This window comes from Panicum virgatum, chromosome 3N (assembly GCF_016808335.1).
Source record: "Panicum virgatum strain AP13 chromosome 3N, P.virgatum_v5, whole genome shotgun sequence".
Lineage (NCBI taxonomy): Eukaryota > Viridiplantae > Streptophyta > Magnoliopsida > Poales > Poaceae > Panicum > Panicum virgatum.
Genome location: NC_053147.1, coordinates 11,071,365 through 11,098,003, shown reverse-complemented (window position 1 = coordinate 11,098,003; position 26,639 = coordinate 11,071,365). Strand labels below are relative to the sequence as shown.

General features: G+C 43.2%; 2 protein-coding genes and 1 long non-coding RNA gene across 5 annotated transcripts; 2 read left to right on the top strand and 1 right to left on the bottom strand.

Moving 5' to 3' along the window:
- The first annotated feature begins 14,068 nt into the window (after nucleotides 1–14,068).
- Nucleotides 14,069–14,801, top strand: LOC120667352. Its single transcript, XR_005672163.1, has 2 exons — nucleotides 14,069–14,128; nucleotides 14,217–14,801. It is a non-coding gene; the product is annotated as an uncharacterized LOC120667352 (long non-coding RNA).
- Nucleotides 14,802–15,010: 209 nt separating this feature from the next.
- Nucleotides 15,011–21,694, bottom strand: LOC120664246. 2 transcript variants are annotated; one of them, XM_039943367.1, is made up of 11 exons: nucleotides 21,237–21,694; nucleotides 20,950–21,093; nucleotides 20,722–20,846; nucleotides 19,637–19,859; nucleotides 18,691–18,929; nucleotides 18,482–18,615; nucleotides 17,373–17,472; nucleotides 16,930–17,022; nucleotides 16,786–16,854; nucleotides 16,621–16,692; nucleotides 15,011–15,475 (listed from the first exon to the last, which is right to left on the bottom strand). In XM_039943367.1, the coding sequence occupies exons 1-11, from the start codon at nucleotides 21,661–21,663 to the stop codon at nucleotides 15,464–15,466; spliced, it is 1,638 nt and encodes a 545-aa protein (XP_039799301.1). In that variant the 5' UTR covers nucleotides 21,664–21,694; the 3' UTR covers nucleotides 15,011–15,463. The 2 variants fall into 2 exon arrangements, 1 of the variants encoding a protein (XP_039799301.1); XR_005670814.1 differs by lacking the exons at nucleotides 15,011–15,475; nucleotides 16,621–16,692 and having other exon boundaries at nucleotides 17,756–18,615.
- Nucleotides 21,408–24,942, top strand: LOC120664247. 2 transcript variants are annotated; one of them, XM_039943369.1, is made up of 9 exons: nucleotides 21,408–22,293; nucleotides 22,383–22,436; nucleotides 22,505–22,633; nucleotides 23,233–23,505; nucleotides 23,585–23,715; nucleotides 24,099–24,216; nucleotides 24,279–24,368; nucleotides 24,611–24,694; nucleotides 24,797–24,942. In XM_039943369.1, exons 3-8 carry the CDS (start codon nucleotides 22,625–22,627, stop codon nucleotides 24,689–24,691), a joined length of 702 nt encoding a protein of 233 aa, XP_039799303.1. In that variant the 5' UTR covers nucleotides 21,408–22,293; nucleotides 22,383–22,436; nucleotides 22,505–22,624; the 3' UTR covers nucleotides 24,692–24,694; nucleotides 24,797–24,942. The 2 variants fall into 2 exon arrangements, with proteins under 2 accessions (XP_039799303.1, XP_039799304.1); XM_039943370.1 differs by having other exon boundaries at nucleotides 22,152–22,293; nucleotides 24,800–24,942.
- The last annotated feature ends 1,697 nt before the right edge of the window (nucleotides 24,943–26,639 follow it).

Genomic DNA, 26,639 nt, shown 5'->3' with positions numbered 1-26,639 from the left:
TCTATTCCTATCAAAACCATTATTCCTTTTCCTTCATGGCTCCCTGGTTAAGTCATGATGTTTGTTAACAAAACCCCATCAATAATCATTCTATTCCTCTTGGTGTTATGCCTGATCTTGCTGGCTATTTCGATTTCAACATCTGAATCCTATATTTCCATTCTTGCTCAGTTAATTTGGATAAATTTAAAAAAAAAGTCATGATAATAATAACTTTTGAAATACAATCCTTGATGCAACGATCATGCATCACATCATTTCATGTTATTCGTCAGTGCATGGTGTTGCATCATGATCGAGAATCTATAGACTGGCGAATGGGTATGCGTTTGAGTACCACTTCGTGGGTTGTCTTCGGTTCCTATCTTGATGTTGTTGGCGCTATTGGGTTGCCACTCTTGATTTCTCTTGTGGTGGTGTTTAATCACGTGACATTGATGCCGCAACGAAACCTAGACTCTCGTGTGCGCTGCAGCCACATGATTGAGCTACTAGGAGCGTGCTGGTGTCTAGGTATGTGTGACGTAACTCACTGCAATCCCCTTCTATGCAACCTTACTAGTGTCCTAACCTCTGATCCTTACTCAAGTGTATAGGGCTAATGAGTTTTAGTCGCGGGAATATGGATACGATATGTGCATTGCACTGTGTGCATCATCAACTCATGTGTGTACGCATCATACTTTATGCCTCTCCTACATGCATACGTCAAAGAACATTGTCATCATTGCATCATGATGTCTGCATCATTGGTCCAGCATCGTGGTAATTACATCGTGTCATAAGCACCATTTCAATGGCGCATAAAACATTTTGTCATTGCATTGCACCAGCATTGCAATCATACATCTCAAGGGTGCATCATTCTCATGGTCATCGAGCATATGCATCTCGCATCATACTGTTTAATTTAATTAACAGTTTGAGCAAGAATGTCCTTGACCAAAAACTCACCTTGATATCTTTTCTATCTAGATTCAACACCAGATTAAGAAATTGATTCTTCTAGGACTTAGGTCCTCTCTTCTTTGCAAGATCCTACTATATGTTAGTACTAGAATAGTCCACCGATCTTTTCCAACCGACTTTGATGGTGAGTGTGATCACATATTTTATACACAGACTCTTGTTGCAAAAACGGAAGCCCTGGAGCCTTTAGTGTGGAAAAACAATTGAGTTAATCCCTCTCGCTCTAAATACCATACCTTGATTCTTAAACTTTCTCTAAGTTCTCCACTTTTTTTATCTGCAAAGGATCGTATCATCAACATCAATCTTCTCTATTGTGACTTTGTCCTGCTGGCTTTGATGCTTAGTCTGCTCCTCTTCTCTAGAGAAGTCTATCGTTCGGAATCTCAGGACGAGATTCCTTTTAGGGGGGAAGGCTGTGACACCCTAGGTGTCTGCACAATAGAATTGCATTTATTTTATGCATCATGTGCTTGTTTTACTTGATCAAGGACCTTATTGCAAAATTATAAGGTCAAATGTGTAATTATGATTTAAAGTAAGGTCTTTTCTATAGTTTAATTTGAATAGGGAGAGCAAATCTTGTTTTTGTGGAGGGTTTATTTGAAAAATTCAGTGCAATCATTACATGTCAGCAAAGTTTACATTTCAGCCTAGATTTAATGTGAATTTGCCTTGAAAAAGACAAAAGTCCTTTTGAATTCAAAATCCTTCCAAGGTTTTCAAAATAACTCTTTAACCTTTGGTCAAATCAATTTTTGCACAACACCAAAGTTGTAGATCTTGAAAAGTTGAACAACTTTCATGTTGGGCACTTTTTCATTTGAGCTTTAGTTTAAAGTTATTGCAGTTTTACAATAAGGTCCCTGAAATTTTCTGAAATTACAAAGAAGTCTAGTCGTCTTCCACCTCCTGCCTGCTTCTCTGTTTTCCCTGTCGCCGCCGCCGCCGCTTGGGGCCGGCCGGGAGGCCACCTCCTGCTTGCTGGGTAGTTCCACGCATCGCGCCCAAGCCTCCACCGTTCTCTACCCCTTGCGCTGGAGTTCGTCTTCCCGTGCCACGCGCCCCCAGAGCACCCGCCGGTCGCCACCTCATCGCCGCCGTGGACCGCTCAGGATAGAGCCCGGCTCTCCTATCTCTCGCGCGCATCAGAACCAGGGGGCTCTCCTCGACCTAGTCCCCTCACTCTCACGCCGATTCCCCAACCCCAGACCCCAGAGCACCACCGCCCCTCCTCCGCAAGTCTGGTGAGCTCGACGCCGCCGCGGGACAGCCCCTCCAGACCTCCTCCGCGCGCTCCGACCCCGCCTTGAGCTCCGCCCTAACCTCGTGCAGCTCCCAAGCCCCTCCACACACCCAATCCGCCACCGCAGCACGGTCGCCGGCGAGCAGTTCGAGCCGCCGCCGCACCTCGCTGTGGGGAATACCCCAATCAAACCGTCCCGGACCTCACCAAACCCACGAATCGATGCGACCTGACCTCCTCGAGCTCCCTAGCCACCTCTAGTTCGCCGCCGGTGAGTCCCCTGGCCGGAACACGGCCGAATCCCCTCCCATCTTCTTCTCCGACGAGGCATATCTGCTAGGATTCAAAAAGTTCTAAGGGCCTAGCTGCAAGATTCCAATTCTTTTTCTTTTTACTTTTAGACTAAACTTTGAAATTCCATAGAAATTCGTAGAAAAATCAGACAAATACAAACCCAAATGTTTTGGAATCCTTGCTACAAGATCTACAAAGTTTGTTACATGCACATCTTCATTTTTTGTCGGTATTTTAATCCAAGAAAAAGGAAAGAGTAAATAGGCTTTTATTTGTTCCATGAGTTCTACTCATTAAATGCATGTGATTTTTGGCTTGATTGTGTCTTGTATTGTTACTAGTGCCTGGTAAAAATTTGAAACCTTTTTGACATCATTATCTAGGTCAAAGTTTAAAGATTATTTAATATGTTAGTTTTCCTAATTTATTTGTACTGTTAGAAATAATCAAGTTTTGTGTATGAAACTTTTTCCAAGATCACATGTTGCTAAAACCTTGCTGTTTCCCAAGTTTGGAAAATTTTAGATCTGTTTAACTATTTCTTTCATTTAATGTTTTGTTTAAGTAGGCTTTAATTGTGATAAATAGTTTCCTTGATTAGAAAATTCTGAGAATTTTTTTGTAACTCTACTTTGGTCATATATCCATTTCTATAAAATTTAGGATCCATAATCAGTATAGAACTTCCTGTACTAATTAGTTTTATCATATGTGGTTTATTATTTTCTAATTTATTACTCCAATTTTATGCCAAGATAAATTCTGAAAATTTTATTAGGTATTCATAATCATATGAAGTCTGTTCTGAAAAATGTTGAGCTTCATAAGTATTGTGGGTTGTTCTATAGAATTCAATCTTTCTCTAGGTACTATCTGAATAATTGCTTTATTCTGATTAAATGGCTGCATGAAATGGCATGATTTTTGCAGGATAGATTACTCTGTTTACCTTCTATTTGATGTATTTTTTCTGAATTTACTACTGAATGTGTTCTGAGTTAGGTATTTATTAGCAAACCAGGAATTGCAAGCTATAGGAATCAACTACAACTTGTTTATGAAGTTAGTGAATTTCTTTTGTGCTATTGATCATGATGCCTTGTGTAGTTAGAAAAGTTAGTTATCTACTCTATAAACGATTTCCCATATACATAAGTTGTGTTGCTATGTGTAGACTACAACTTTACCATGAAATGAGCGTGTTTGTAATTTCATCTATTGCATCACATATAGATACGACTGCTCTCTCGGACGGGACGTACGAGTTGATCCCGGAGTCCGAAGGAGGTGATCACGAAGCCCAAGTGAACGCCGCCGTACTAACTGAAGCCCCGGACCAAAGTTCAGAAGAGCCCAAGGCTGAAATAGTTAGTGACTACCGAGAAGGCAAGCCCCGGACATAACCCAGTTTTCAAATATTGCACTTTATATACTATTTATTTGTGCATTTACAGTTCTTAGGAGTTGTATTAAAACCCTAGATGCATGATCCTAGAAATCTATGTACTGAACACTAGACTTGAGTCCGCGTATTTGCTATGCTTATAGGACCGGTAAAAGTCGAGTGATTGCCTGTCACTCGCGAGCTCTATAGGAATTGCTTGTTTACTTTCTGCTATCAATATAAGGACGACGGACGGGGTCGTGCTCGAGATCATGACCTTTTGAGAGATCCCGTCTGTGTTGATGAACTTGCTAAGGTCGCGGTGTGTGGTAGTGATGGTTAAGTTTTTGAACGTACTAGTCACATGCCGTAAATATGGTACGCGGTAAGCCTAGTAGCCGATTGGACCGGGGAGTGGATATACCTGTCACTCTCTCTTAGAGATAGGTTTTATTTATGTTTATGTTGCGCAACACTGCGGCTACAGGGAGGAAGATGGTGCCCTGTAGTCGGGGAGAGTGTCTCTATCCACAAGCCAGAAAGAAAGGTAAACGGTTGTTTGGGAACGACCCGACGGTGTTCCAAACGTGTGTGTTAGGTCTGACTAGCCAGGTTAACAAATTCGATTCGAATCGTCTGCTTCCCACAGTTTGGGACTGCTTGATCTCTTTGCCACACGGAGTAATAAGAGCAATATTATTATGATCAATCTTGATGTTTGCTTAAAGTTCTACCATGGTTGAATAGTAGTTGCTTATATAGAATGGTTAATCAACTAGAATCTTGGAAACTAAAATTTGAAAGTAAGGACCTACTCTTTATTGCTTTTCAGCAAAATAAACCAGAGCCTCACAAATCTTGCATAGTCTAGCTAATGTGGGTTAAGTATACCCGTTGACGGTTAAGTCTTACTGAGTATTAGTATACTCAGCCTTGCTGTTGAAACCTTTTTCAGGTATGAGTTTTGAGGACCAGATCGCTAGTTTGACCTATCCCTGCTCTTTGCCTCCTGGCTGGTCCGTAGAGTGGGATACGTCTTCGGCCGGCAATGACCCTGACGAGTGATACCTTGCTTGGGCTAGCTTGGTATACTTTTGCGACGTGTTGTAGCCGTCGTGTTATATTTCCGCTGCTTTCCAAACTCTGAAGCTTTAAACTTATGGCTTGTATAACTGTTTTACTAAATTTGGTTCTGTAATAATGCTTTGAACTGGTTTGTAATAACTACTATGCCTGTGTTGTAAAATATGGAGGGTTGTAATATCTCTGGACTCGCCTTCGTGCGGGGTATGGTTGTTCGATCCAAGAACCGGTGGTTGTATCGGGACGTTACCCGACAGACCAAGAATTGTTCCGTTTGAAGTGCGTTTGTGTCGGTGTTGCCTTTATGGTGATGGCCAGCGCACTTGAGTCGGGATAATTCAGGTGGTTCTGCCACAATGGGGTCCCAATAGTGCATCAAGCTACTGACGACGCATTGGTCTGGTACTTTCTGTTACTACTAAGGGTGAACTTTAGTATGATACGAACATTGGCCTTAACCGTTCGATCAAGTGGGAAAATATTGGAAATAAATTTCAGTTAAGATATTTGTGATCTTCACTATTAAGGAAGCATTTAAACCACCTAAATGCGATTAAGGAAACCTAATGATAAAACCTTAATGAGCTGTGATCAGCAGGCCCATTAGGCCTGTTTCCAGAGGCTGGCCCCCAGCCCCACAGTGCCTATAAATATAAGGTCGTGGTTAGCACCTTAATCACTCATTCAAGTCATTCTAAAACCCTAGCCACCGCTAGTCTGATCGCTAAGGGCACTGGAGGGGTTTGGAACGCCAAGCACTCCCGTTGGCGCCCGGAGGACGCCGATTCACTGCTGCATCTCATACATCAACAAGAACGTCTACTTCCTCTACGGATCAGGCGTAAATGGCTGCTGCTACTGCTAACGCTGCTATAATAATTATCATTTATTCCGCATTAGATTGATTTGTCATGAACTAGGTTATGTTAAGGTCCTGGGTAACGTGCCATTAATATTAAGTTTTGGCAATTCTAACACCTCTCATACGGCTCGCGGCTCATTTTTTTTCCCGTTCCGTTTCGGGCAAATTTCCGGAATCTCCTCGTGTTCTGCCGGGGCCACGTGCGTTCCGATTTGTTTCTGCGCGTGTGCTCGAACGTGGGGTGGTGGTGGTGGTGGTGGTGGTGGTGACCCCTGGGAACGCGATGGTGGGAGGCACGATGATTGCGGCTTGGGTGGCTCGTCAGGGTTTAGCGTTGTTGATCACTAGGGGTTAGGGTCTAAGCCGAGGCCAAGGTTCTGGGTGTTGCGGGGTGCCGGTTGCTGGGATTGCTAGTCCGCTGCGTCGTTTAGCTGCTCGTCGCAGTCAATCGCGCCGCTTTGGTGGGTTTTTGGTTGGTTGGCTGGGCGCCATTTTTGTAGCGACAAAAATCCTTGCGATTTTTGTTGGTAACCGCTTGCAGTTTTATCTCCTCTCCGTTTCGTTTGAAGGTTGGGGTGGACAAACTTTTGTATTTTGGAATGGAAGAAAATTTAATGTATGCCTTGTGGGATGTGGAACACTGGTGTACGGTTAAATGATTTGTGATGGCACGGTAACATAAAAGGATTTGCTTCTGTATGCTCAGACGTCCTTGTAGGAGTGGTGGTGTGTAGAACTAGTTGTCTTCTACGCGGCTTTGTTGACCTTTGCAGTGACTAAGCGTATTGAATTCAATAGAGCTTGTTGTTCTTGTGCACTGCAATTAGTCTACAAAGTACAAACTGTTTGCTTGTCCACCGTGGTGATTAATGAATGCTGTGCTGTAAGTTTGGTATGCTGACGGATTGAATATTTGTTCTGGCCCAACAAAGAAGGCTGCTTAATTAGGTTGTGCATTAGGCATCATGCATTTGATTGCTTTTAATCAAGTCAGTTTTTTTTTCGGAGCAAGTCAGGGGCTTAACCAGCACACCTCCATAGAAGATTTCTGTAAAAGGGATTGTTTGGACTGTGCACTTAAAGTTCAATCTTGGACAAGTTGGTAATATGTGTGACTGATTGTTATAGTCGTTGACCAATTTGGCCATGGAATTTGTTTCTATTTGTCCTTTTCAGTATTTTTCATGTTATTTTGCTCAACATTCATGGTTTTGTAAAATACTATTGTTTCCTTGCCCAACTGTGCATTATTAGTGTCTTTTTTTGGTTACATGTTAGCATACAATGGGTGATCTGTGAAATGTCTCTCTTACTTCTCAAGCTCCTGCATTTACCTTGCTGCTTTAGTTCTAGTCTTCCAGATTGTGTGGTACCTGAGACCTCTTATGGACGCAGGTCTATCCAAATTCGATAGCGCCTCAAGTCATCTTTGAGATCACTGCTGCTTTTTGATAGGCCATCACCACTTCTGCTTGTTATAACTTTTCTGAAGGAAAGCTCCAAGTTAACTTAATGGCGGGGTAATGAACATTCGTCTTAAGGTGATGTCTAAATTTGGCACAAAGGTGGCATCACTCTCCCCGGTGTAACATGATGCACTGTAGGAACAACTGTAGAAGTGCAATGGAATGGTATAGAGCTCAGGGTTCACCAAACCGGTGGGAACCGGTCCGGTTTAACCGGTTACTGGTCAAACCGGTCCGGGCCGGTTCCGGTTTCGGCCGATACCCAACCGGCCAAAATTCAAAATTTAAATTTAAATTCAAAAAATGAAAAATTCTCAAAAAAAAATCCTAAAAATACTTCAAGGTGCGATGAATCTAATGGTGTCAAATTTTCTCAAAAATTCGTTCATTTAGTATAGTTTGCGGGGATTTAAAGTTAAATCAAAAAAGAAAAAGAAAAAATGGGCCGGCCCATTAAGGCCCACCGGTCAAACCGGCCGGTAAACCGGTCAAACCGGCAGGTAAACCAGTCAAACGGGAGCTTTTGAATTTGGATTTGAATTCAAACCGGTCAAACCGACTGGTAAACCGGTCAAACCGGCCGGTAAACAAGTCGGAACCGGTTGCACGGGAGCTTTTGAATTTATTTGAATTTGGATTTGAATTCAACCGGTTTCCACCGGTTACCGGTCAAACCAGTCCGGTAAACCGCTACCGGAGGGCGGCGGTTTGACCGGACCGGTCGGTTTGGTTAACCCTGATAGAGCAGCATACCAACGCTTACCTCATCCAATCAATGGTCATTACAAGATAAAAGGACTCCAAGTTGAAACATGTTGACTTCAATTTTCAGGTTTTGAGGTCGTGGGATGGTACTTATCAGATGAGTGAGATTGAGAACAAATGCCTAATCGACAAATGGGCTAAGGATAACAAGATTAGTTTCTCTTCTTATTCGCTAATGAAAAATATTAGACAACAGTTTATAATCACCATTGAAAGTCATTATGAAGTGAGTGGTCACTCAAGGCTTCTCTTGTCTTGGGTTGACGGAAGCTTAACTGCTTGGTTGAAGCAAGGAGGTTACCAGAAATGTTTTGAGAATGGTGTGTCTGTAAGTGGAAGCTGCCCATCAGAAATTTTTCGGAAGATGATCATGTAATTCACTCATGCATTTATTTACATTTGTCATAGGCTATAGATGAAGGGCAGGCTTGGTGCAGTTGGTGAGAAGCTCACCCACTGAGCACCAGGTCCTGGGTTCGAAGCTTCAGTTACCCCTTCCCCAGAACCCACTCAATTGGGAGCCGCCTCGCACTGGGTCTGCCCCTGGGTCTGCCCCATAGGCTATAGATGTACCAAATAAAACTTAGTTTGCATTGATGATGTACTGAATAAAACTTAGTTTGCATTGATTTTTTCTTTCTTGCAGAGATACATGTTGTGCATTGCATCACTTGTTCGAGAAGAATATATACACTACTGCAATTGCTGAAAAGGACCTGTACGTGTGCAATGAGCGTCAAAGAGGACATGGTCCTTCAATGAAGATTCTCATTAACCAACAGTTGCTTCTGAACTTCAAGGCGAAGTTGGATCAGCGTTCCAAGAGATATTCTCATGTCAGGATGTTGTAATTTCTGAGCTCAGAATAATGATAAACTCGACGAAGCAGAATGGTACACCTCTTCATGGTTATGATTTGTTCAAGGGAGTTGATTCAATGAGTGAAGTGATTAGTGCTGCTTATCCTTTATTGGCGACTCTTCCTCACCAGATCTTGGATCTTATGCTTGAGCTTGATAAGCTGATCTTTGAGATTAGGCACTGCTATGTGAAAGCTTCACAGACCACTCCTGATATCCCACCTGCTCTGCCTCCTACTGAATTTGATGCTAACCCAGCACTTGGCGAATCAAGCCCATAGCCTTGATTAGGTATGACTTGACAGTGTGCTGCATCTTATATTTACTGGGCTGTTTAAGTGTACTTTCTGAGATGTAAATATTGTTGCGTCTTGTCTTTACCTATTAACTTTGCTTATGCGCATTATATTTACCTATAGCTGCAAGTACTTTTGGTTTGTCGACTTGACTAGGTTTTTTGTTATGCTGTGTTAAAGTAGGCCCTAACTCTCATAGATACATGCTGTGCATTGCATCACTTGTTCGCGAAGAACATATACACTGCTGCAATTGGTAAAAAGGACCTGTACATGTGCAATGAGCGTCAAAGAGGACATGGTCCTTCAATGAAGATTCTCAATAACCATGGTATAGTTTTCTCTGTGACGCCTCTTCTTGTTAGTCTGTAGGATATTTTCTATTTTACTACTATTACTATACAGCTATAATAAAGCCATGCCTATAGTATGCATACCAACGCTTAACTCGTCCAATCAATGGCCATTACAAGATAAAGGACTCCGTGTTGAAGCATATTGACTTTGATTTTAAGGTTTTGAGTTTGTGGGATGGTACGTATCAAATGAGTGAAATTGAGAACAAATGACTAATCGACAAATGGGCTGGGGATAACAAGATTAGTTTCTCTTCTTATTCGGTGTTGGGAACCGAGGTGATCCTAATACCCACTATGTTGAGGACCTACACCTAATACACACCAACTCACTCTAGAGTCGGTTAGACTTTTCAATTTTTATTACTTAGTGTATAAGGTCCTTTCGACGGCAGAGCCGCCTTCTCGCTTCCGGGTGGCAGAGACTACCAACAGATGAAACTAGCTTCCGGGAGGCAGAGCCTTCCAATGATGAACCCCAGACCCTTTGTGATCCCGGGTGGCAGAGCCAGTCTACGATAGATCACAAATTATACATTAAGTACTTAGAAACTGGGAGGGGATCTCAAATCTTTATTCGTAACTCAACCTGATACAATATGAGATGACACTTACACTCTTTATGTGGCTACCCTATCATGACACCACTACACTACATGGCAATCTTGCCATCTTCTACTTAATACCTCTTATGCCATGATATGACAAGGAAGGAGGGGGGACACCCCTACTTATGCCATGATATGACAAGGGAGGAGGGGAACACCCCTATTTATAGGACTCCATGGTTCATATGGTGTTGCCATGTGTCCACCTTCTACACTCTTCTACATTTCTAGAGTTCTCTTCATCTTTATACAAATATCTTTCCTCTAGAGTGTTCTACACCTCACCATTAACCGTGATAACTATTACTCATACTTGCTCTCCACTTTTCTAGAATGTTCCAAGTATGCATTGCATATTTTAACACTCGCTCTCAATACATACTTGTCTCTGGTGATCGGACCACTGTGCGCCACCCCTTGCATCTTCTGTGCTTTGCCATTTCGAACCTTCTTCTTCTCTTGTCCTGGTGACATGATTTGATCTTCCTTCGACTCATACTTCTCAACCTTTCGTTGGAGCTTCCCTATAGACTTCGTGCAAATATACATCTCCTTTTTCTTCTTTACTCCTCTAGTTGTTTGCCCTCTAAATGCTTCCTTGTATGAAGACAAAATAACATGTGTTCGTGACGTATTGGCATACCTGAGATCTTTGCAACTATATCCTTCTCGAAGCTTCTTCACCTCATCTCGTGTTTTCGAATCTTCATGGATCACCAATGTTCCCTCTGTTTTTGCCCCATACTCTTGTGGCTCATCTTCATGAAGACTAGGCTCTATCTTCATGTCTCTAGTATCTTCCTCCTTGTCGCTTATAGTCCCCAAACTTCATCATCATCACATTAAAATACTATAAATCCAGTAGAAGTCTTCTTCTTCTTTAGCAATGATATTTGGTAGAGCTTCATTTTGTGTAAGTCTTCCACGAAATAGGCTTCATCATCTTCGGTTGTGATGCATGCCTCTGCATCCCACTCTTCTTTCCTAAGCCACCCACTATGGATGACTTCATTCATAGTAGCCACATTTCCTTCTGTGTGTCTTCTTGGACTCGGACAGTCCCTAGCAAGATGCCCCTTCTGGCCACAGTTGAAGCACTTACCTTTTCTTCTCCTCTCATTCTTGACCAACTCCTGGTCATTTCGGCATCGCTCTCTTGTTGAGCTCCCCTGAATAGCTGCTCTTCTTTGGGCAACGCCTATCACCTCTTGTCCACTCTTTCGCCTCCTTTGCCTCTCCTCGGCTTCTTAGTGGACCCTTTACCTTTCCACAGGTCCTTGCTCGGAAGGAATCAGACGATGGCAGCCCGAGATGGCCGGAGGTGAGGTGATAGTGGTCGCTCGGCTTGCTGCTTGAGCTCGAGCAAGAAGAAAGGGAGAGGAGGGATAAGATAGGGGCAGCATGGTCTTTTCTTGTGGCCCCTCCACGCCGGTCTCCTGACCTGGCCTGCCACGTTCTCATTTTTGGCAAATTGTTAGCATCACGCGAAAATTAGTGGCAAAAACGTAGAAGCCACGTAAGGATGGCAAACGAAAAACTGCCACGTATAAAGGATGGTAAATAGTTAAATACCCGTCCATCACAATCCAACTTCAGCGTCCACGAGCGCGCGCGAGGGTGGTGACTGGCTTGGGGGCATACGGTGGTGAACGATGAACCCCTTCCACTTTCCAGTCTTCATCTGCTCCTCTTTTCTACAATCTGCATTTTTTTTCACTTGTTCGCGGTGGCGAGTTCAAACTTATTTGAAGGAAAGTATAGGCATAGGAATTGTGATTGATTTCAATGAACGGGATGTTACATTATATAGGCAAGGATCAGCTAGGGTCTAAGGAAATATCCAATCTAGGGGATCCTTGCCTAACACATCACAAAACCCTAAGGCACAAGCAGGTGCCGGCGCATGCAGACCTGGGCGCATGGCCCTGTGCAGCGCAGCCCATCAGGCCCAAGAAGCCAATACTAATGACCCACTAATGAATAACATCAATACATTCTAACATTATTTAGTTAGGTTCAGATTTTTTTTTCCTCGCGAAGGAATCTAGCAGCTAGATTCTAGCTGCTTGCAACTGTGTGCCAGCTGAGTGCTACCTCGCACTTCTCCACAACCTCTATCGTTGTCGGTTTCCTGATCAAAAAGTGGTAAGGTAGTGCTTCTCTTAGCATCAGGGGTGTCTTCAAGTTCCACGAGCCAGCGACAAGAACTGAGCAAATCTCTAAAACACGAATCCGCGTCCTTCCTATGGCTATTCCCTGGCACCAGAGCGCGCCACGTCACGAATTAAAAGATCGGCCATCGGATCTAGCATCGAATGGTGCTAGACAATCTTCCAGAGGCATCTAGCCTGGCCGCCTTCTCTTCCCCGTGCCCTCCCCCGCCGTCGCCTTCCGTTCCCCCTTCTCTTCCTCTCCAGCCCTGCCGCCGCCGCCGCACCTCCAAATAATCCTACAGCGCCAGCCTGGGCGAACGACAGCGACTGTGATGGCGCCTAAATGGACGGCGACGATGCGGAATCGGTGCCAGCCTGCTAGGACGCAGGGGCCTGGGGAGTCTGCATGCTCCCGTTCACCTCATGTTTGTCCCTACAACTCCCGCTACCGCCGGTGGTGCGGCGCTGCTCCATTCCACCGCCACACCGCCTCCTCTCCCGCCCGCGGCCGCGGATGCCTCGTTGCTCTCCCGGCACGACCACCTCTGAGCCCTCACTTGCGTCGCGGCTGTTTGCAAGGGTCGTCGTTGTCATTGGTGAGTTCCACGGTGGAAGCGCGGATAGGCAGCTGCGAAACGGGTGCAGTCGCAGGATCGAGCTCTATGCACGCATCGGCGTCGAGCATGAAATGCCTAACGATCCAGAAATATTGGTAGGCATCTTACTTCATGAAATTTCTGATGTATTCTCGAAGATATTGCTACTCATTTGGAAGTGTCAATGGAAACACATATGAGAATATTTCAATCATCGTTATATTTGGTGGGCCTTTAGCTGCACCATGTTTCATTCTGACATCGCTAGACATTTTAAAACTTCAAGATGGTCTTTCTGTTTTGATCAATGTGGTAATTCATTCATGGTAATTTGCTGATTACAAACCATGTTTTGCCATTTTGCCATTCTGACATCTACTGGATACATTCTATATTATTTAGCTTACCAGCTGTCTATTTCCTGAGAATTATCGAGATAAAAACAAACGTGGCTCTGATTGCTAATTTGCTATCGCCTATCCGGAGCTCTTTTGCAATGGAAAAGGCAAAATGATATATTTTGATTTTTTTCCCATTTACTGACATTTTTTAAGCAGATAATCTCTTCTGTTGAAACAACTCTTTCACAGGAAACCCATACTAGATTGCCCCTGAGGTATGACAGTTGAAAGGATCTGCCATGCGTGGTTTCCAACTCCAGAGATGTGTGAGTGTGTGACCTACTTGAAATTCTTTAGGTTATAGTGAATAAAAATGAGTACAGTCTTGAAGTTGATATCTGGAGCCTTCATTCCACAATTATTGAAATGGAAACTGGGAGACATCCTCGGCACCAGTATGAAGATGTATGTCTTCACTTTTCGTAATATTTTGCTGAAATATTTTCGTCCAACTTGGGTCAGTCCTCTGCTTCGTGAAGTTCAAGTAATTAGAACACACTTCATAATTTTCTATTGCTAATAGCCAATTTATCCCAATCCAAAATCCTCAGGCAATTAAGATAATCAACAGTAAAGATATACCACGTATCCCAACGAGTTTTTCCAAAAAAAGAAGTGAAATATTCCCTTAATTTGTGCTTCAAAGGTTATCTAATGCGGTGCCCCTCTGCAAGGTAGTGGCTCGGCCATCCTTCTGTTCAGAACGACCAAGCAATAGAAGCAACCAGACGCAATATCACTTATAGTTGAGAATTGGACTATTCCTCGACAGAGGCATGTCTTCAAAAGGTCACTTACCTACTCATTCACTTCAATTAAACTTCTTTTTTTATCTTTTACAAGCTTGTCCAGTCATGTTAAATGTTTGCTTTGCAAGGATTCTTCATACTTGCCTTCCCTTGCATTTGGTTCCAATGGAGTCCAACAAAGAACCTTCATCCAAGAGAAGCATTACTCCACTTGGGACATCAGAGAATTGACTGCACGTGATTTCGCAGGGCTTTCTATGTCTGCTCCGTCACATTTTGTGATCATCCTTCACAATTTTTGATCATCATGTCTTCCTGGTCCATCTGCTCATCTCAGCATCCTGGCTGAGAAGTGAGAACCACAATTGTCCCACAGCAGGCATATCAGAGCAAGCATGTCTGTCCCAATGTCTATGCTCAAACATTTTACGGCAGTTCAAGCAATCAAACTACAGTTCCCTTCCTCACGATGTCGAATGGAGGAACATTTTTTCAGTGATGGAACAATCTTCCTGGATGAAGATGCATTTGTCCAAAACTGTTAACATGTACTCTATTATTATTTAATGTTGGGCGTGGTATGATGTAACAATGTGGTATTCTATTGCGTAATTGCGTTGCGTGGCATGGAGTTATGTATCAAATGGTGGCAGCTATAGCTTCTGCTCTGCCTGATCTATCTAGCCGTCCTTCTGTACGAGGCAAGATCTCAAGGCGTGTCCCGTGATTCGGTTGACAAGAAATGGACGATTTGGCCTAATCCAAACCCACTTTTCCAGCGCTACGCGTTCTGCCATCGTTGTGGATACCAATAAACTGAACAGAGCATTTCTAGCTATGTCAAAACTTACTGAAAATAATTTTGGACCATGCTCAGCAATGGTCTGGCGCAGCAACGCCGCGCCCGTCTTTCTAGTAACAATTCAAAGCTGAGACAAGCACTTGTTAACTTGTGGGTTCGACAATGTTTTGAACAGACACAATGGTCCGGAGAGTAACTGAAAGTAGACCTTCCATGCCCTTTTACTTGTCATCTCAACAGGAGTCATCGTTACGATTAGTGCAAGAATGCTCCAAGGACTACTTTTGGGTCGCTCTTGTTTTGGATAGCTACGGTTTCACAACAATTACGACACATAGAACCATTAATCAAGCTAGTCAAGCTGCAGAAATTTACTATTCCAGCTGCTACCGTCTGGAGATATTGCATATTCTGCCGGTCATATTCCTCATTCAAAAGATTACACACCAGCTGTAAAACTAGAATGGTCTGGAGACCCCGACCATTCAACATACTTGGTCTGCAACGGACATACACAAACAAAGTCAGGATGCAGAAGAGCATATGAGTATGACACAGCACGCACAACAGCACTCAGCCCAAAACCTGCACTCATCAAATACAATCACAAAGAAAGATAGTTAGTTTATACAAGTTATCCAGTGAGGCAAGTAACTAAAAATAATTTCTGCCATAGAGCACCCAGACTTCATGCCTTTTGCCATACTTGCCAAAAGAGAATTAAAAAATAATTTTCCAAATAAGCTTAGTAGAAGTTCCAAAAACATCAAGAGTATGCATTGGCCTTATGTAACACAGCACACCTCGCGAGCCAACTAGACAAGTGTGACCAGACAATGGTGATTTTTGTCATGAAAGATAAAGAGCCAATACTATATGCTACAGCTTTGGACAGAGCAAAATTTCAACTTGTGGCACATAAAAACGAAAACTTTTGCAAACAAGAGAACACTACAATTTTGCATAGAAGGAATTGCTTGGCCCACAATAATGAAAATCATAAGAATAATTGCTTCTATACCATTAAAAATTATAGCATCCAAAAAACTTAGTTTCCCTTGTGCGCCACCTGTTCAAATTTTGCTCCTTTTGGACTGAGAGGGAGGGAGGAGCTTGGAGGTGTGGGTGTGTGATGGGAACTGGGAAACTGCTGCGGTGAGAGCCAAGTTGTAGCCTGCAGGCTGCAGAGTGCATAGCTTGGGAGGTGCAGTAGGGAACAGATGGAAGCTTTAGTGTCTAAATTTTGCTTTGCTTATTTGTATGATGAGAATTGGATGGTCTCTGTGAACTGCTGGTGCTAACTTCTTTCTGTTAAACATGTATATGGTCACTCAAATTTTATCAAAAAATGGCTATTCTGTCTCATGGGTGTGTTTCTCTAGGAGGGACATGCTCATCTTTTCACAGCAACTTAACATTTTGCTAACAGAAGTGGCCCAGAGATGAAGCAAAATTTCATCTAGTGGCACACAAAGGAAAGAAAGTTTTGAATCAATTCGCCATATGAGACTGGCAATGTCATGGGCAAATCAACTCCTGTGGCATTTGAGGGATATCAGGTTTAGCAATGGCAGATCTGGGATATATGTTTATTCCAGAGTCGTATAAGGAATTAATCCAAAAGCTGACATCAAACTCAACATGTAACAACATATGAAGTATTATGCAACAGACAAGGGTGCAAATATGGATGTCAGGAGAGATGCAGAGAATGTGCTATAACCACTCACATTGGCAACATCAGGGAATGGAACATGCAAGGTAATGCTTCTCTGAACATTGTCGGGATCTTGAACTTCCAGCTACAAGGTACAATACACATTTGTAAATAATTTTGATATTTTCAATCATTCCGATAAATCCTTTTCACCATTGTATGTAACAACTAATCACACCTTGAAATCAACCTCCGTGTGTGTCCCATGGAGGTTCTTTGAACCAAGCGACAGTAGAAAAACTTCAAACTGATAAGAAATATTGACCATGTAAGCTAATAATAACTAGATTATTGACATATAGATATGAGATATATTTATCACCTCCGGCAAAGGTTTAGGAGCCTGCTCATCAAAGGAAACAATCAAATTCCCACTTCTAATGCCCTGCTTCCATGCGGCAGAAGTCGGGTCAACCTAGACAGATTTAGAGAGTTACAATATATATATAATTTCTACACCTTCGGGGTAGAATGATATTCAGTGTCCAACATATTAAAGAACTTTGAATTATCGAACTATTAAACCGATAGCTCAATACAACTAAACCACTTTAGTAATAGGTCCTGTAACTGGAGACTGGGACTGAATTACTTAATCGAAATCCTAAAATCTGGTGGTCAAATTACCGACCACGACTAAGATCTATTATTGAATAACTTTCACTGGAAACATGCTTTCAATTCAGTAAAAACTGCTGGGTGCAGAAAACTACTAGTGCAGCCTCGTCTACAATGTGATTATACCAAAAGAGAACTGAGGTATACCTTAGTTACAACTAAAGCATCAAATCTGATGTCACCAGAGCGAGAATCCAGAGCTTCCGCATTCCTACAGCTCATACCGAGCAAGGGACGAGCTATTCGTCTGAAATAAGTTGAATCAAGCCTTTTAGCACTGAAAATTGAACTCCAGAACATTTTCGATATGATTGAAATAAGCAGCTCCATAACAAATATAATTCAAAGACACTGATTTAAGGGTCCATTTAGTTAGTCATGTAATTCAATTAGTATTTGTAATTATTACATACTGGATAACAGTTTTATGTACTTAAAACTAGTACTTATCACATCACATGTTCAAACTTTTGTCATATAGTAATCAAATCTAGTGAGCAACGAATGATAGCAACACCTTGAGTGGCTACCTGCCAATAAGTTTGTTGTATCTGTATTCTGTAATGATACACGTGACCCCCGCTTTTCTGATTCATATAAAGATGACTAAATAAGCTAGTGTTATGTGCAAGATTTTGAGTAAACATGGCATAGAGTCGAACAAACTGTTTGTGCATATCAGAACTGGGCATTGCAGTGCCCAACACAATATCTGGAGAAATACCACGACTTGTTGAAAATATTGGAAGTACTGATGATGAGGCTAGGGAGAATCTGCTGGATAACTGGTGCATCCTGATGGCTGATCTGAGCATCTAATGGGGCTGCAGGGGCTACTGGTGCTGGTGGCTCCAAGCTGCGCTACTAGGCCTGGTCCTGGAGTTGATGCAGAAATCAACAGAGCTTCTGTTTTTAGGGGGTTGCTTAGGATGCATGTGTGTTACTTTGAGTTTGATGCGAGTGACGAGTCTTTGTGCTCCTAGTTGTTGGCTTATGTCCTGAGCCTGTATGCATTTGAGCAGGAGTTATGCTCCCTGCTGATGAAGAATTGTGAATTGATTAATTCTGTTACAAGAAAGCATACAGACAGGGAGATAATACCTATAACTCTAATGAAAGTCTTTAACGTTAAAACTGGAAAGCCCAAAGAGAACCTACCCGGAAAAATAGGAAACAAACCCAAACTTAATCCACATAGCGATACTATAAGAAGGTGGTAGAGATAGAAATAGACTGAAACAAGATGGGAAACAAACCTGAAATCTGTCCACATACGAAAACATGAGAGGACAATAGAGATAGGAAGAATAATTGCTATGTAATCATCACAAGCCATTACCATCCCTACCACGTCACCTTGATGATCAACCACAGGTCCTCCTGTGCCACCCTGCACCAAAGAAGTGGTTCCAAGTTACATGAATAATTAAGCAATAATGCATCAGAACTATATGATGATTATTACCCCAGGTAGTTCATAGTCCAGAAACAGGTAACCTTGGCGCAACCCAATGAGACACCCATCTTTCACAATTGTCCCACGACGGACCACCAATGACAAATCTTTGTCCCTACCAGGGGCGGAGGACCTGTTATGGCGAGCTATGGCGCTCGCCATACCTTGTTTGGCGCGGACACCCCTGCAAATAGCTGGTCCCCGCTTCCAAGCTGGCGTCCGCCCGCCATGGATTGGCCGACGAGGTCCTGGAGATAGATTCAAGGCTGCAGAAAACGATTCGATGAAGAAGAGAGGCAGCAGGATAGTGGGCCGTGGGCTCAGTGACTGCTTGTCTTATTTCGGCTTCTATTCTTGCAGCCCATGTAAACTTGTGGGTCTGCTTGGCGGTTGGGGCCGCAAGCCGGCGTGTGAATGTGCTGCTAGCCGTCAAGTTCGACGTGAGAAAAGATGAGCAGCGCAGCCATCCTCTGTCCGCCGATGATGCAGCAGCACGCACATACGTGCCCCATACATTAGCACATTCACACCCCTAATCTCATGACTCTTTTAATCTTATTTAGTATTCCCTCCAGTCTTAAATATAAGTCGCGTTTGAATTTTTTTCAAAACTTTGATCATTCGTCTTATTCAAAAAATGTATTCAAACACATAAAAAGTCATGCTCAAACTAACCTTAGTGATAAACCAATTCACAACAAAATAAATGATAACTTGTAAAAAAATTTAAATAAGACGAATGATTAGAGTTTTGAAAAAAAAGTCAACCACGACTTATATTTAAGACCGGAAGTAGTACTTTATTGCTTTAGTTATTTAATTGTTATTGATTGGCTGGTTAATTTAGCAAGCACGGCAATTTCACATTTATCGGATCACATCTTGCATTTACATGTGTATAGGTGTTTTTGTTTAAATCTTACTTTGTTGATTTAAGTTTTCAATTTCGCCATACCTCGATTTTCATCCGTCCTCCGCCACTGGTCCCTACCCAATGAAAATACCTCATCACCACGTTTTGGGTGGGTTGAACCAAAATGGGGAATCTGTGTCGGGACATCCAGCAGCATCCCCTGAAAAGCAACCTCCAGCAAAGAAAGTTGATAGAATGTGCTGAAGAAGAGAAGTTTTGCCTCAATTAAGCCATCATCTTCCATGTATGGATAATGCACGAATATCTGCAAGGACAAGATATGCTTAGATACAGTTCAACTGTGTGAAAGGGTTATAAAAAGAGGAAAGTTGGCACCACTAGAAGAAGCAAGGACGAAATCAAAGATAAAATCTTGGAAAATGGAGCTAATGATGGCAATATCACATAAATGCGTTGAAGCAACATCCGGCAGCGTTAAAATAGCAGATCAGGGTCATGGAAAGATAGGAGAGCTTGAGCCAGTGACAAGAACTGGGCAGATAATTCAAAGCAGAGACAAGAACTTGTTATCATGTGGGTTCGACATTGTTTTAAACAGACACAACACTAGCTGCTGGTTACTTCTAAAGACCTTTGGACTTGATAAACAACTGACATCTGCCCTGTTTGGGAGCGCAAGTAGCAGACGCGCGTCGCTTATACGCAAACGCGGCTCGGACATCAATTACTTGATTTTCCCCCGCGCAGTTCAAACATCTGCGTTTTGCGTTGCGTGCGTTCGGCAAACGCGCGGCTGACGCGAGGCGTTCGGCGGGATTATTTCCGCTTCTCGCGTTTACGCATCGCCACCGCAGTCCCAAACAGGGCCATCATCTGGTGCAGGTACCTCTAAGTAACACCACAGAGGCAGGAACATAATCGGTAACTTGGAAAGCGCAAGAACACAACTAGTTTTACTCTGGCACCACGGTGTGGCATGTTAGGTGTGGCTAATCCAATATGACAAACATGTGAAGGGTTCCCCCCTGATGGGCTAAGGAATAACTAGGCAATCAAGTAATCAACACTTCGGGATGCAATGAAAAGGTAGCCGATCATGAAAATCAATTAATAATCCAACAACACACGGTAACATATATTTAGCACAGCAGAGGTTTTGTTAGCACCTTCCTCTTGGACTTATCATCAATGTCGCGGTCCAAACAACCACCACTGAGGATCATTGCTGTCTTATTGGGCACATCCCAACTGATGATGATGCCAGTATACCACTGATCCAAATATTCCCGACCTGCAAAATCAATGTGCCCACAATCAGAGTTGGAATCATCAGCAAGAGATTTGGATGGAAGCGCCAAGATTGGGTGAACTGGACATCTTCGGGCGATTGTTACCTCGATTTGGTGGGGGAAAGGAAACTTTGACAACTGACTTTGCCACATTTATGATCTTGCTCTTGTCATCCGGGTCGAGCACAGCAGCAACGGTGGCAGGGTCCTTGTGGCCATCGGTCAGAGTGGGAAGGTTATCGGTCGCAGCTGAAGAAGGCAAGACAAATGATAATTTAGACGAGGGGAATATATACGACTGAACAAGTTTAAGAGAAATAGTACTTCTATATACATCTATCGCAGTGGTAAGAATAACTAAACTAGCAATAGGATTGAGAAGAAAAGCAAACCATTAAGATCCTGGACTCTCGTGTATTCTTGCATCCACTCTCCGCCCGGCTGCTCCTCGTCCTTCAGCTCCTCCTCCTGCTCCGCCAGCTCCTGCGCAGCCTCCACGGAAATAGATCTTTCCGCCGCAATAATAATATATTCCCTCCTCTTCTCCATGAACTTGATGACCTTCTCCAGAGAGCCGATCTGCTTTGCATGCTTCCTCGCGTCCTCCTGATCCGCCTGCCTCGTCTCGGGATTCTTGACCTTCCTCTCTAGCAGAGACTTAACCTCCTTGCAACGCTTCTTCCCGCCCTTCGGATCCGCTTGCTCCGCGAAATTTTCCGTCGTAGTCATCTCAAGTTTCCTCTTCTGACTCTTCAATTGCTCGATCCTCCTCTCGCAAAACTCAATGCTGGTCGGATCCAACTTCGCTGCGTCCTCCATCAGATGAATTTCGCACCAGCACCGCGCGGTCGATGGGAGCTCTCCCGCTGGGTTAGGGGTACAGATGAAATTTATGAGGATGAGGACGAGAAGGGGGAACTGGCGGCGGATCAGGACGAGGACGACACGGCCTCAGCGCTCGGTCGATTAGGTTTTTTCGAAGTGCCAAATAAGGAAAAGGAAAGGAAAAATAAAATCGACAGGTCGGCTAGGGATCCCGACGTCTCCCAGTTGCGAGAGTAAGGGGGAGCAGGGAGGCGGCGGCGGCGGTGGCCGCCGGAGACTCGCACGGTTGAGCGCAGGAGAGCTGGGGGTGCCGAATGCTGCATGGCCGGAGCATGGAGGCCGAAAGGGCGAAAAAAAGTCGGCTCGCGGAGGAGGAAGGCCCTAAAGATCTCGAATCGCCTCCCGAGAAGAAGGATTTGGAGGAGCAGGAGCAGCAACAGGAGGGGACGCGGATCTCGGTCCCGGCAGGAGGAGGAGTAGGCCCTAAAGAGCTCGAATGGCCTCCTGAGAAGAAGACGGATTTGGAGGAGCAGGAGCGGCAACAGGAGGGGACGCGGATCTCGGTCCCGGCAGGAGGAGTAGCCCGTCGCGGATTGCGCAGAAGCATGATCGGCAATCGTCATGGTTTGGTTTCGCTGATTTAGCTACGCATTGGGCATTGCTGATTTAGCAATGCAATTCACGTAATTTCCCCTTCATCTGTCTTTCATTAGGAAAAGTCGTGGATGGGGTGCCGTGGGTCGTCCATGTTTCATCCACGGCTGCTGGTAAAGTAGATCAAACCAGTCCAATCATCTCCCCCTCCTCGTGGTGACATCTCTCTCCGTGCTTGCAGATGGGAAGGAGCTTCACGGATGCAGTGGCACCGTCATCCACTGTGATAAGGAAAAAACTTGGATACTGACCTCATATATAGTTTGTTTTCCGCAGACGTGAAGAAAGATTGTACAACCCTATGCCTAAGGTACAAGCAACTGTTTTGCTTTAGTTATTATGTCATACACAGGTCTAACCTCATCGTTGAAGCCCATGGAGCCTGCTGTAACTGGTCTGCTTAATCTTATCGCCATCTAGGCTTCTGGCACATCCCTTTGTTGCATGTTGTTTCATTCCCCCATTGCCCTTGCACTAACAGTTCTCGTCTCATGTATAAATATCAACCAATTCGAAGTTCAACACACTGTCAAGTATCTTCTCTCTGCATTATTGCATTGTTCTTGTTCATTCTATTAGCAGCTTTTGAATTTGCAATCCCTAGTAAGCTAACTGCCTCATTTCCTTTTTTTATCTATTTTATGCATGCTAAGTTATGCCTTGTCTTTTGATATGCATCTCATCTACAGATATATATTGTGCATTTTGTTGTGCTTGTATGCCTCTCTTGTTTTACTAACTATTTACTGTCGACCTCCTTTCTTTGATATTGACACCCTGTTATCCGTTATTTGGTATATTCCAGCTGCTGATCCAAGACTCCTTTGTGCTTTCTCTAGTAGTGCATTCTTGTCCATTAATATCCTTTCGCACAGTTTAACTGCATCAATACATTTCTCATCTTTGCAGCTGGCAATCCATGTGGAGAAGGCTGTTCACTTGCCAAACAAGGGCAAATATGAAGGAAAAATGCTGTTTTTCAGTGAACGCTATCAATTTGCTTTGATAGAGGTGGAATCAACTATTGAAGTGAAGCCCCCTCATGATGGTTCTAGACCCCAGTACAATGAGAAGGTATCAATATTGGCTAGGGATAAAAATCTGTCTTCGACGCTTCGCGGCGGAACAATCAAGTGGGATGAGCAAGGCTTCTTTCTCTTCGTCAAGTGTAAATTCTGTCCGGTAATAATCATATCAGTATGTTCCTTTCATGTATTCTGGTTTCATTATTTATTAACTATGTGGTATGTTTTTGGTGCAGTATGGCCTAGGTGGGCCGGTGATTAACCATGCTGGTGAGCTAGTAGCAATGTCATGTGTTTACAACGAAGATCTGCCTATCATTTCTATCACTACAATACGTGCATGCATCACAATGTGGACCAAATCTGGGTCTGTTTCCCTTTTCCCTTCATAGTTTCATTACCATCTCCATTGCTATCTTGGATGAGTTGTTCCCCATAGATGGCAACCATTGAGTATGATAATATAAGTTAAAACTTGGGATATGTTGCAGCCGAGAAACATAAAAATGGTGTTAAACAACCAGTGATCTAAATGTGTACCAAGTTTGGGTTTGTTAAAAGACTCATTGTTTTTAGCATATATATTTAGTTTGTCCAATAAATGGTAACACAATTATTGGACAAGCTAAATATATGCTAAAAACAATGAGTCTTTAAAGTGACGATTATCTATTCTTATGGTTCTGCTTTCATTGGATTAAATCCAAAATTTAATTTTTAGATCTGAGTTTCTTATCCTAATTATTGCAGCTGTATTGCTCGTCCTATGCTTGGTATGGCCTTTGGAACTGTGAAGCTTTTGGACATTGTACGCCAAGATATTCTCGGTTACAAATACAAAATCTATGACGGCTTCATTGTAGATGAGGTATAACTAAATTTGATCTATATGTGTTGTTGGCCATATCACAACTCTTTACATTTATCTAGGTGGCATATAAGTGTAATGCTGAGAAGCTTGGCATTAGACAAGGAAATGTGATTAGGTTCTCCGATGTGGACCCTTGCTACCTACCAGAGGTACCTATCTCTAATACCAGTGTATCGATTTAATCTAGATACGATTGTAGTTTAGATGGTCAATCTTTTTGAATAGTTTGAAGATTATCTTCTCAATATTGGCTTGGATTTCCTCGATGGGGCTTGTGAGGTGAATGATTTCAAGCTGCGTTAATGTTACTTGCAATGACAAAAATGACCAGATTAGAATTATGATTGAAAATTGCATTCTTTTAACAAACATTTTTCTTTGTTCATTGTAGATTGAAGTTAATGATCTCGTTGGAAAGGCTAAGAGAACCATTATTCTGCCCTTGGAGATCACTTGTGGTTCTGAATGTTGAACGGTTAGGCACTTAACAGAACTGTTGTAGCAATTACTATATGAATTTCTCCTTGTTACTGTTATCATCAAGTACTATATAAATTGATTCTTTTTCCTTTATTAGCAGACGAAATGTTCTGTGGCAATTGGGATTCAGACAATTTCCAGTTTTTAGAGCTGGCCTACTCTGCTATTCCAGAGAGTATGTGAACCGGGTGACTGAATTGTATACCATGCTAGTTGACCTCATAAAAAAAGAGTCAGGTTTCACCTGTGAGTAGATGACAGAAGGCAAGGCAGGGTTGCGAACAAATCCCACATCGGATATGGGGGAAAGCAGGATGTCGCAAGAGTCTGAAATGACTTGCTGCGTCCCTGCAGCACTTGAGAAAGCAACTGTCCACACATACACATGTTCAGTAGGTTCAGGGCGACCGCTCCTCCTTGTGCCTGTCGGCCCAATCCAGCAGCAGGAACAACGCCTCAGCGAACGCGTCCTGACCGTGCGTGCGTGACGGGCGCAGGTACGATCGATTTCCAAGAGACGAGTGCCTTGCGCGCGCCTTGGCGCGCGTAATTTATTTACTTGTTTCTGTTTGGCAATATAAGTTTATATAGAAGTTTGTAGTAGATGTATAGACAAATGGATATATATAGATAGAAATAGAATATTTGTTTTTAAAGCAAAAAAGTAGTACCTGAAATCCGACGTCTCAATCTCGCCGTCGAAGGCGGCCGGGAGCGGTCCTCGAGCATCTCCTCACCATGCAATGCGCGGCTATCACGCCCGACCTGCGGCACCACGGCGTACTGGAGCGAGGCTGGGTCGCCCACTGGTGACGGCATGAACTCGCCGCACCCGTCGAGGGCGTGCCCGGCGGCCCGCCCGAACTCGCCGCGTGGCTCTCCGCCCTAGCTTCACTGTCGTTGTTGTAGTAGAGCACACACCCATTCGGAGACCACCAAAATTACCGGTCGAGAGTTCTAGATTTAGATATTTTACAGTGACCGAATGGAGAGCTGACGCGTGGACCATTCGTGTCTCAAGGCCTCAAAGATAACGATGGCACGGCTAGTCACATGGACTGTCAATTTAGGATCGAATGGTGGGAATCTTTTTTACTGATGTGGCCGGTCTGCCCTTGTGCCGACCTTCGGGGCATTCACATATAGAAATTAGGGCCGTGATTAGATTCAAAAATTTATCCCAAAAACGTCATCGAATATTTGAGCACATGCATGGAATACTAAATAAAATCTATTTACAAAACTTTTTACACGGATATGATGTAAATAGCGACACGAATCTAATGAGCCTACTTAATCTATGATTTTGCAACAGTGATATTACAGTAATCGTTCACTAATTATATATTAATCATGAATTAAGTATGCTCATTAGATTCGTCTCGTGATTTACAACCCATCCATGCAATAGGTTTTGTAAATAGATTTTATTTAGTACTCAGAAATAGCAAGATTTCCTTTCATCCGTAGCCAGACAGCGATTCTACAATAACCGTCCACTAATTATGAGTTAATCATGAATCAAGTGTGCTCATTAGATTCATCTCGTGATTTACAACCCATCCGTGTAAAAGGTTTTGTAAATAGCTTTTATTTAGTACTTTGAAATAGAAAGATTCCCTTTCATCCGTAGCCATACAGTGATACTACATTAACCGTTCACTAATTATGAGTTAATCATGAGTTAAGTATGCTTATTAAATTCGTCTCGTGATTTACAACTCATCCATACAAAAAGTTTTGTAAATAGATTTTATTTAGTACTCCGAAATAGCAAAATTCTTTTTCATCCATAGCCATCGGATCGCGATCGGACGGCCGGATTTTTCCGGCATACGTGGCCTGCCTGTCCGCGCGCCGCCCCTCGGGGCTTTAACATATAGAAATGGGGCAGGGCAAGGAGCCAGTGCGTCGGCGACCAGCCAGACCCCGCTGGAACG